This window comes from Poromitra crassiceps (genome assembly GCF_964638095.1).
Source record: "Poromitra crassiceps genome assembly, chromosome: 9".
Lineage (NCBI taxonomy): Eukaryota > Metazoa > Chordata > Actinopteri > Beryciformes > Melamphaidae > Poromitra > Poromitra crassiceps.
In genome coordinates, this window is record NC_139630.1 from 39,692,064 (window position 1) to 39,703,421 (window position 11,358).

The 11,358-nt window shown below is 41.5% G+C and overlaps 1 protein-coding gene across 1 annotated transcript; it reads left to right on the forward strand.

Annotated features, from left to right (window-relative positions):
• Positions 1-318: 318 nt before the first annotated feature.
• LOC310781857 (cholesterol 24-hydroxylase-like) lies at positions 319-9,482 on the forward strand (the record flags this gene model as incomplete). The annotated part of the gene is made up of 15 exons (XM_083642489.1): positions 319-425; positions 530-607; positions 1,171-1,252; positions 1,454-1,527; positions 5,075-5,161; positions 5,439-5,577; positions 5,888-6,001; positions 6,101-6,263; positions 7,016-7,078; positions 7,303-7,375; positions 7,458-7,542; positions 7,684-7,794; positions 8,194-8,282; positions 8,832-8,898; positions 9,333-9,482. Exons 1-15 carry the CDS (start codon positions 388-390, stop codon positions 9,480-9,482), a joined length of 1,413 nt encoding a protein of 470 aa, XP_083498615.1. The 5' UTR covers positions 319-387.
• Positions 9,483-11,358: the final 1,876 nt, after the last annotated feature.

Below are 11,358 nucleotides of genomic sequence, written 5' to 3' on the forward strand. Positions count from 1 at the left end.
CCCAGGCCCCAGCGAGGTTCGAACTCGCGACCCCTGGTTTACAAGACCAGTGCTCTACCACTGAGCTATGGAGCCAGAACGGTGCATATCGCCAGGAATATCACCAATTCAAGTGAAGTGAATGAGGGTGCTACTTAGTCGAGGACCTTCGACCTACATTTTAACATTTCAGGAATCAGGATTGCAGATAGTTACCATAGGAAGTGCTAGCCTTTCAGACGCAGTGACCCTCCTCCTTGGTTCGTGATTCTGATTCCAGATCGTCGACTCACCAATATGGCGTTGTTCGCTTTGATTTTATCCTGGGCTGGTCACGCACTTTTGTATCTGTTCGCTCTGATTTTCATCGCGTTTCTCGGTTTCTGTCTGTATATCAAACACATTCATATGAAATATGATCACATACCTGGGCCACCGAGAGACAAGTGAGTGACTAACGTTAGAGTCTCGCTTTCTAGCTAAATTATCTTTAAAAAATATTTATTTGACCTGATTTGACCTGACGCTTTTTTACCTCCCCCTCAAACAGTTTTCTCTTCGGACATCTGCCAACATTTCGGAGAGAAGCGAAACATGGCAGATTTTTGCAGGACAAATTTCTGGAATGGTGAGAAAGTCTGCTCCCATGCTGGTGTACAGCTGATGTTATTGTGATTGACTTTACATGGCGATAGCTTATAGCTACGAATAGGCTATAGCCTATGTAATATACTTGTATATCTGATAAAGATAACTATGGTCAGTCTTGTGTAGAACGTGACTGCTCCCTCTTTACGACACCGCCCATATCCTTTACGGTAGTAACTGTCGTAACCATTAACCCATCCTTGACAGCCTACTGTTGTGAAAATAACATTTTATGGTGGTACTACTGGAGGAGGGGAGGGGGATGAGACCAACTTCGACTAGTCCGACTATCGGCTAATGGGAGTGTTTTACGACTGATACACAGTTCAGTTCTGTGTAAGTTCTGCTGATACACAGTTCTAGTTCTGTATAAGTTGTTCTGCTGTTGTCATCTGTGGCCCCACGTTTCTCTCTCTCTCTCTCTCTCTCTCTCTCTCTCTCTCTCTCTCTCTCTCTCTCTCTCTCTCTCTCTCTCTCTCTAATGGGGCGTGTCCACACTGTATTGTTCGCATGTCAAACTTTTGTTTAATCAATCCTTTACAGGGCTGAGATTTACGGGCCTGTTTACAGGATCAACATTCTGGGGATTGTGATGCTGTGTGTGACATGTCCAGAGGCCACTAAGGTGAACGCCCTTGCTTAGCCACCCAATCAACACGTTCAGAGTGGAACTGCTTTCACAGTTAAAAAAAAAAAAAAAAAAAAAAATCAGAACTACTTTACTATGTAAATGAAAGTACTTTTGGATCCTTATAGCATTTATTATCACAATATTTGCGTTAAAAAATGTTTTGTAATGCCCTGTTTATGTTGCCCCTGTGTTCAGGAAATGCTGATGTCCCCAAAGTACCCAAAAGCTAAACTTTCCTACAAGAGACTCTCCACCCTGTTTGGTGAGAGGTAATTCACTGGTCCAATGCTTCTTAAAATAACAATGACTCATTTACAAGAAGTTAACAATTAGAGAATGTAGAAGAATGGCAATTTTTAAATTACGATACGATACGATACGATACGATACGATACGATACGATACGATACAACTTTATTGTCAGCTTACACTGAAATTTGTTTTGCCTCCATGGCATAACCGTTCACAATACAGACAGGACAAAACTAGTTACAGACAAAACATTGCAGCAAAAAGCAACAAACATATCCTCTGAATTATCGATGTTGGTTTAGAAGCAGGACAGACTGATGTACAAAAGAGTTCTTTAGTCTGTTTTTCTTAAATTTAGGGACCCTGAACCGCCTCATGGATGGCAACAGTTGATATTCTCCATTTAAAACATGTAAGGGGTCCGAGGAGATACTATTTGCTAGTCTTTGTTACCATAATACCTACAATTCATTTTATTTTATTTTTTGTATGGGAATTCTGGACAAAATCATCTAACATAAAATATTTTCAGTGAAAATCACCATCATCACCACTCACCAGGAGATATTCTGCATCAAGGAAGTTTAACATTACATGGCTTGTGTTAAATTAACCTACCGTTCATCAATTATAAACATCACGCCGCTCTTTATTTTGTTGTCATTCTATGTTAATATGACTTTCTGAAACTTCCTTGAACCGTATGGCCAGATTTTATTTATGCTAGATAAAAATAAAAAATAAAAAAGTTTGCACAATCTAGAATCAAACAGCTGACCTGCAGCATGGCAGCACTGTAACTTACTGGGTGAGGTATTTGCTCACTGAAGTCAGTGGCAAATAATATGATTTTTCATTTGTTCTTTCCATTAGTGTATCACATCCAAAAGTGGTGTCGGGACACAATTTATTTAATTCAAACCTTAATATCGAAGAATGTAGTGTAGTGTGCACAGCCAGCAGCAGTACCGTTGAGAGAGAGAGAGAGCTGTGCGTATTGGCTTTATGTATCTGTGTCTTGCAAAGGTAAGGTCAAAAATGCTTGCAACTGCTGAAGATGAACTATATTACAGATAGTGATGTAGTAGTGTGTGCGGGCATATACCGTCGTAGGCTGCACTGCCCTGCCTCGCAGCTCTGAGATTTCTCCACTGTGGTGTGCTTGTAAATAGGTGGTATGAATAGCCCCCCAACACGGCAGAAGCTATTTACACCCGGGTACGAATATACACTCCGTTTATTTTATTACATTATGAAGTGGAATTTCAGCTATCCTTGCTGTTTTTGAATACCTGAGTTGACATAATAATAATAATAATAATAATATGTTTTAAAATACATACTACAGCATGCGCTGGGACGCGTCATCAGTAATGTTAACTGGGGTCGTAAGGTGTTTCAGGTCTCTCAACATCATACACCCTCCCCCAGTAGACCCAGCCGAGGCCAATTAAGACCCAGACTCGCATCCAAGAAGCAGCCGCTCACGGATCAGCCTTCCTACTCTGTCTGCAACGTTGCCCGCAGAAGGGTTGATCATGCCCAATCCGCTGCAATAGAGTTAGTGCTACACCGCAGTAGCTTGGGTAAACCCAGCCTCCACGTGACCTGCTCTCAGACCTGCTCTCAGTGACCTGCTCTCAGACCTGCAGGTCACGTGGAGGCTGGGTTTACCCAGGCTAACACCGCAGTATTGTAAGGCCCTTCGGTGCATGGAGCGTCTGTGGGTGACTCCAGGCCGGGCTCCTCCTTCGTCTCACCAGACCCTCCCGGGGTAAAGGCAATCCTACCATGGGCAGAGAGGACTCCTCAAGAAGGCCTGTGCGCTGCACGTCATTCGCCTGTGCCGAGCACCTCGCTCAAGGACCCCAGGCCGCGCCGATCTTTGCACAGATTTTCAGGAGGCTAATCCGTAGCGTTTGTGGATTTCTCCCTCATGAGAGAGCCAGGCTGGGGTGCTAAACCCATCCCGTACCGGATGCCATCTCTCCGACCGTCAACTATATATATAACTATAATAATAATAATAATAATAATAATAATAATAAATATAGCCGCAAGCGGCGATGGGCGGGGTTCAAGCCTTGCGCAGATGACAAAGCTTCTGATTCTGACTAGGACATCCTCCTTGATATATCTGACAAGTTTCGCGATCATTGGACAAACAGGTGTGGAGTTACAGCCTTTTTTATGTTAAGCCACGCCCATTTCTGGTGTTTATGGCGCCCCCTTTTGGTCAAATTGCACAAAATTTGACACACATGGTCTAGGATGGTCTCCGAAGACCTCCTGCAAGTTTCGTGAAGATTCCTTAATCGGTCATGAAGTTATGACAATTTAGCTGTGAGGCCACGCCCTCTCACAACTTTAACGATCAATATCTCCGAAACTAAAGTAGATTTCAAAAATCCACCAATCACGATTGTAGAGCTTGCTCCATAGATGCTTCCTGGCGATTCTGGTGGAAATCGGTCCAACGGTCTAGGAGGAGATGCAAAAAATGTGTTTTCCAAACTTTTCCAAATATCTCAAAAACTTTCCAGGCGGACATTGAGGGTCCTTATGGCAAATTTGTAGAGCAGGTCCACCTGAACATCTGGAGAAAAAAAAGTTTGAAAATCGGACCAACGGCGTGGAAGTTATGGCCTTTAACGTAAAACTGTCGATTATAGCGCCACCTTCAGGCCGATTCGAAAAATCTTTTTTGAGCACCTACCAGCCAACAATATCTGTCATTGGGCCAAATGTCAGGTCTCTACCATTTACCAACTCACGGGAATTTGCGTTGAGGCAGATGAACAACAAGAAGAAGAAGAAGAAGAAGAAGAATAATAAACCAGCACAAAAACAATAGGGTTATAGCCCCTTCAGGGCTTGAACCCCTAATAATAATAATAATAATCCTATAATAAGAATGTGAAGTGTCTTGCGTGTGAGCAAAATTGTGTTCGACCACAGCTATGCCGAAGGGGAGGGGGGCATCATCAGTACAGGGGCGTAGCTAGGGAAAATGGGCCGTAGCTAGAGATGGATGGGAGGGTCATAGAGAGTCAGCGTTCGAGGTATACTTTCGAGGGGTGGGTAGAGGGAGTGCATAGGGTGCTGTGGGTGGTGGGAAGGACTGTGTTGAAGGAAGGAGGTGGGGCTAGGGGAAAGGTGTCGTAGCTAGGGATAGGAAGGAGGTGGGGCTAGGGGAAAGGTGTCGTAGCTAGGGATAGGAAGGAGAGTCGGGGGTTCGAGGGGTGGGCAGGGTTGGCCGAGGCATACACCCACGAGGCGGTATTTCTAGTTCATTTTGACATGAAATTGGACAATTTCCCATGCATGGTGCTTCTGACGATATCAGCACAGTGATTGAAAAACACGGCTTTAAGGACCACTGCATTAGCCATTATTCATTATTGTCACAATCCATTGTATTGTAAAGTATTTTTTATTTACAGCCACTTCATAACTGATGTGGCTGATTTCTCTTCAATCATCAAGTGTTATTTCAACATGTCAGATCCTTACAGCTCTTACCTTGCTAGTTTGAATGCAATGTCTGTCATCTTTCTCCTCCAGGTTCTTTGGCAATGGCCTGGTCACAGCAGTGGACCACGGCGAGTGGTACAAACAGCGGCGGATCATGGACCCCGCCTTCAGCAGCCTGTGAGTTAGACATTGCACACAGTAGAGGACACGCCAGCATAGGAGCTTTTTAGTTGACATTATAAAGGCAGAAAGGAATATCTGCTCAACTTCATTTTATACTCAGTGATCGCAGTCAGTTGAGATCGCATGTTAGATATCCAGATTGTGGACAAAAAAAAGCCCACTGCTCTACTATTTCCGGAAGCAACATTGTCCGACTGTAACCCGACTGTAACATTTGTGTGGAGGTTGACATCTTGGCTGTGCTTTACACTCTCTGTGACATAACTTCCAGGTACCTGAGAGGTCTGATGGGCACCTTCGATGACAGGGCAGAGAGACTGATGGATCAAATGACGGAAATTGCCGATCGCAAAGAAGAGGCCAACATGCTTGAACTACTCAACTGTGTTACATTAGATGTTATTGCCAAGGTATTGTGCCTTGTTCTGTTATTTATTTTTCTCCTATTGAAGTGAATATTAAGAGAGTAGCCTGCCGGAGTCATCTTTAGTCAGATTTTCTTGAGTCCAGTGTCTAAAACCGCTCAACTACAGTATCTTAACCAATCTACTTTAGTCAGTACAGAAGCTATCTGCAGTATGTAAAGAAATGTACTAGCAATGGCTTCTTTTAGGATTCATAACAATAGCACACACACATATTTCTGTGAACCAAATTTGCTAATACTGTGTATCTCTAGATACATGTTAGTGTCTCTTTTGTTTCCTTGGCAACATGCAGGTTGCTTTTGGAGTGGATTTAGATCCGCTGAAGAATAAGGACTCTCCTTTCCCTAAAGCCATCGAGACGTGTCTGAAAGGGTGGGTTCACGACAGCCGAAACAGATTTTTTAAGGTACATTTTTTTTAGTTCACTTTATGCTTGTATGAGGTTTGGATGGTGGTGATAGTCATCTTGTAAGGTGTGTGAGATCTTAACTTCTGGCATTTACAGTTCAACCCAAAGAACAGGACGTTCGTCAACGAAGTGAGGCAGGCGTGCCAGCTGCTGCGCTCAACGGGCGCTAAGTGGATCCACAGCAGAAAGACTGCCATCCAAAATGGCGAGGAGGTTCCCAAGGACATCCTCACGCAAATCATCAAAGCTGCTGGCAAAGGTTGTGGCCCCTCTTCTTCAGATTAGATTAGATTAGATTGGATGAAACTATAATGATCCCAATGGGGAAACTGGGTCACTGCAGCAGCAAGAACAGAACAAATAATGACTATTGAAAACAATGCAATGAATAATAACAACAATAGAATATAATAACACATTTATAAATTAAGATAAAGCATCTTCAAACAACATATTTTTAGGTTATCAAAACTTTTGCAGTTTACAGATCCACAGTTTACAGCATATATGCAGGGTACAGTATGCAAAATGTGCATCATTGGTTGCCTGCTTTACAGAGCGTTTATGCAATTTCGCACCGCTAGCTGTTCACACAAACAGGTAAATGGATAGATACATGAGATAGGTTTCATACATTCATAAGCAGTTAGTCCCTTTTTTTCCGAAGTAGATATTTTTTTAGGTTAAACCCCATAGGTTTACAAGATATTATAATACGATTGAGGTCAATATTAGTGCACCTGGGCGTCCGGTTAATGTAGCAGTAGACGCCCCCGTGTTACCTCCACCTTGGCGTCCATACAGGCACCGTGCCTATACGGACGCCCGGCACGTTTGGCTGTGTATGAGGAGAAAATGGAAGCGCAGGGGGATCAGACATTTGTGTGTGTGTGTGTGTGTGTGTGTGTGTGTGTGTGTATATATATATATATATATATATATATATATATATATATATATATATATATATATATATAGTGCACCTGTTTAAAATGTTTTTTTTTATTCCAGAAAGCATGGATAAAGAAGATGAAGAGTTTATGTTGGACAACTTTGTGACATTCTTCATTGCGGGTGAGGCTCTATTGTCAGTGTGTGAGAAAGATGCAAAATAAGCTTGGTGAGGAAAGTACTGTACAGTGGAGAGGTAAACAATGGTAAGCTCAAGTTTTTAGTTTAGTGCAAAACATTTGGGGACAAAGAGAACCAAAGTTCTCCTTCTTAGCTTCTTAGCTTTTTTATTTGCTATTTTTGTATCAACTGATCAACTGTGTATTAACAGTTACGCAACTTTTTAGGGCAAGAAACTACAGCTAATCAACTTGCTTTTTGCATCATGGAACTGGGAAGACATCCTGAAATACTGGAAAAGTAAGAATACATTCTCAAACAATTAATTTGATATTGTTGATAGATACTGTAAAAAGATCCTCACTTGTGTTATCTTTCACAGAGTGAAGAAAGAGGTTGATGATGTCATTGGCATGAAGCAGGAGATAAGCTATGATGATCTGGGGAAACTGATCTATCTCACACAGGTACATATCATGAAGTTAGCCAAATGATGGTTTGGCTCTTCTTTTGGCTGAAGTATCCAGTCAGAGTAACTGAAAGTATCTGAAACAATAATGACCCAGAGGTGTACCTTGTAACCCCCCCCCCCCCCCCCTCCTCCCCAGGTGTTAAAAGAGACTTTGAGGCTTTACCCCACAGCTCCAGGAACATCTCGTGATGTGCACGAAGACATGGTCATCGATGGCATCCGCATACCTGGAGGAGTCATCTGTGTAGTGAGTCATTACAACATTTTCTTTAACTGTGGGTTGGAATTGTTTCGTCTTCCAAAGCAAATCGTCCCATAGAAACCATTCATCTCCAAAAGTAAAGCAGTGATTAAAACCTGTTGATTGTTGTATGAGCATATTTTCTATTTTCTATTTCCATTGGTTTGATTTGGAGAATTTCTATATATTTTTTATAAAACAGACAAAGAATATTAATTTATCATTGTATTTTGTACTTGTGTTTTTTGTGTTTTGTTGGTCATATTATTTCTATTTCTTTGCCTGTTCTTTCTTTTCTTTTCTATTGTGTATGTAATGATGTATTGTGCAGTTACATTGCTGTAGTTCTGTTATATGTGAAAAAAAAAAAGAATATTAATTAATCTGATTTGCCCTGAAATTCAGTTGACCAGCTATGTGACTGGGAGAATGGAAAAATTCTTCAAGGACCCACTGACATTTGATCCAGACAGATTTCACCCTGATGCTCCCAAGTAAGTAGCACACAATTAATTTCACATGATGAACAAAACAGATTATTACTGTATATGTCTATCACAAAAAGGTTGGGAACCTCCGCCCTAACCCCTAACCTTGATGCTGAGGGAACATAGGGATGAAAGACATTTCCATTGCCTTGTGGTCACTTGTAGGCTTATAGTTGTATTGTATTGTATTATTGTGTGTGTGTGTGTGTGTGTGTGTGTGTGTGTGTGTGTGTGTGTGTGTGTGTGTGTGTGTGTTCTTTGGAAATTCCATAAAAAACTACATTTATGAACATTTTGAATGTGCTGTGTCTGCTTTTATTGGGGGGGAAATTTGATCTTCATTATAAAGTCACTCTGACATGAAAATCCGCTATTCTCTTAGCACACCCACGTATTGGTCAAGCGTCCCCAAAGCCCCCCTTAGCCGTGTCTATCTGTGCCTTAATACAATATGGATTGGATGCATTTTAATTTTAGTCTTCAGAAGTTAGAACATGGATCATTGAACCACAGAACTAAAATTACTTTGAAGTTGTCTCTTGTCTGTTTTACAAGGCCTTATTACTGCTACTACCCCTTTTCCCTGGGACCGCGCGCATGCCTGGGCCAGAACTTTGCTCAGGTGGGTCACACACACACACACACACACACACACACACACGGGATGTCACAATATATTGTCCCACAATATATCGCGATATCAAAACGTGACAATATGTATCGTTGAGATGAAATCTGATATCGCGAGAAAAAGAAGCTGAACATGGTGGCACTGATCTGCATCTGATTGCATGCTCGCTCTCCTTTTCATTGCTTTGTTTGAACAGATGAGGGCGTTACAGACACGGAGGATGAAAATGGTGAAATTACTCAAATTAGCGTGGAGGATGCCCCCTCAACTTACAAATCGATTGCAAAATAATATTGTTAAAATATCGTATCGTATCCTTATCATGAACCCAATATCGTGTATCGTATCGTATCGTGAACTGAGTGTATGGTGACACCCCTACTACACACTGATGATGATGATGATGCTTGATGGTGTGATTTCAGATGGAGGCTAAGGTGGTGATGGCAAAGCTGTTGCAGAGGTTTGACTTCAGCCTGATCCCGGGGCAGTCCTTTGACATCCTGGACACCGTCACACTCAGGCCCAAGAGTGGAGTGGTGTGCTCCATCAAACACAGAAACTACAGGAAATAAATGGCAACTCTATAATGCAACAATAATATAGAGGTTCTAACAAAAATATGCAAATAAAAATACGCAAATGACAATTTCAGCATGGAACATGTTACGTTTTTTTTTCAGATTCCCACCCATTTTCTCCGTCGTAGACTAGCACCATGCTTCCTCCGACACATGCGCAGTTGCCAGCCGCTTCTTTTCAACTGACAGTGGGGAGCTTCACCGGCAGGACGTAGCATGTGGGAGGATCACGCTATTCCCACCAGTTCCCTTCCGCCCTGAACAGGCACCCCGAATATATATACCGGTATATATATATATACAGTATATATATATATATCCTTTCCAAAAAATTAGAATATCATGGAAATACAGTGCCATGGATGACCGTGGGCTTCAGCGGATTGTCAAGCATTAAAAAACGACGGAGATTCAGAGGGAGTGGACTGAGGCTGGAGTTAGTCATAACTGAGAAGTAACTGCTGATTTTCTTTACACTATTCTAATTTCTTGAAATACTGTTTTGGGGGGTTTTCTGGAGCTGTAGGCCAAAATTATGAAAAATGAAACAAATAAAGGCTAGAAATATTTCACTTTGTGTGTAATGAATTATAATCTATGAAAGCTTCACTTTTTGAAAGGAATTATGGAAAAAACAACTTTTCCATGATATTCAATTTTTTTGGAAAGGATCTGTATATATATCCTATATCAGTTGATAGTATGAATTAACTCACTGCACTACTGAAGGTTAATGATTTTCTTTAAATAGATCATTTTGCCCACAATATAATTAAGCAATATATCACGAGAGCTAGTGTGTTGTGATGAATATATCACACTGATAAGCTGTTATCCCACGAGGCCGCAGGCCGAGTGGGATAACAGCTTATCAGTGTGATATATTTCACAACACACGCTGCTCGAGTGCTATATTGCTTTTATAAAAGGGTTCCAAGTATAATAATATAATAATAATAATACTATAAGTCCGACTGGCATTTTATTCTGATAGAGTCAGTTGAAACAATACTGTAAGGCGGGACCTCTAGCAAGAAGATAGCCGTGCGGGTGATTTGATTGGATCGTTCTGGAGACTGAAGTCGACATTGGCCAATCCTGGCGCTTGGCTCAGAGCTTTTCCAAAGCCCGACACCAGAGCCGTATGCTGACCAAGTAACGTTACGTCTTATTTAGAAATGCGGGGTTAAGAGTGAGGGCGCGCGAGAGAGGGGTTCAGCCCGCGTCTATTCTTGTACAAATCATCATTTTCTGCGAAGTATTAGTAAAGTTATAAGCGAAGATCGATTCACAAGGATCTGAAAGTTGTCTCCGCCATTTTGTTTTTGAGGTACTTTTAGTAAGAGAGTTGCGCCATCATGCGTCCATAATGACGACTAGTGACCCTCCATACAGCAGATCAGGAGAAAGCTGTTTGTCTCGAGCGCAGCACTGCCATTTAGTAAGAGAGTTGCCATGGTAACCAATAACCCATGGCCATGGGTTATTGAACTCGGTTACTGGAATTATACAATGGCTGTGAACCAATCAGATTGCTTGATTTGAGAGAGCCATTTTATAATATGTTTTAACAATGTGTTTAGTATAGAAAGTGGTGGTCTTCTCTGTCTATTGAAGAACAGCCTGAATAGGAAATACTGAATATCCTCTTATATTTGCAGCCTTGTCCACTCAAGGTAATTTTACACTATGCTGCATCATGCCGATTCAAAGAATAGCCTATCATAGAACCCTGTCAATCTATTTACCACAGTGTGCTGGTTGGCTATCAATATTCAAAGTGTTGGATCAAATTTTTTTTTATTTGATTTGCAAATACACTACAGCTGGAGATTTATCAACATAATATATTAAACATGATTATATGGGC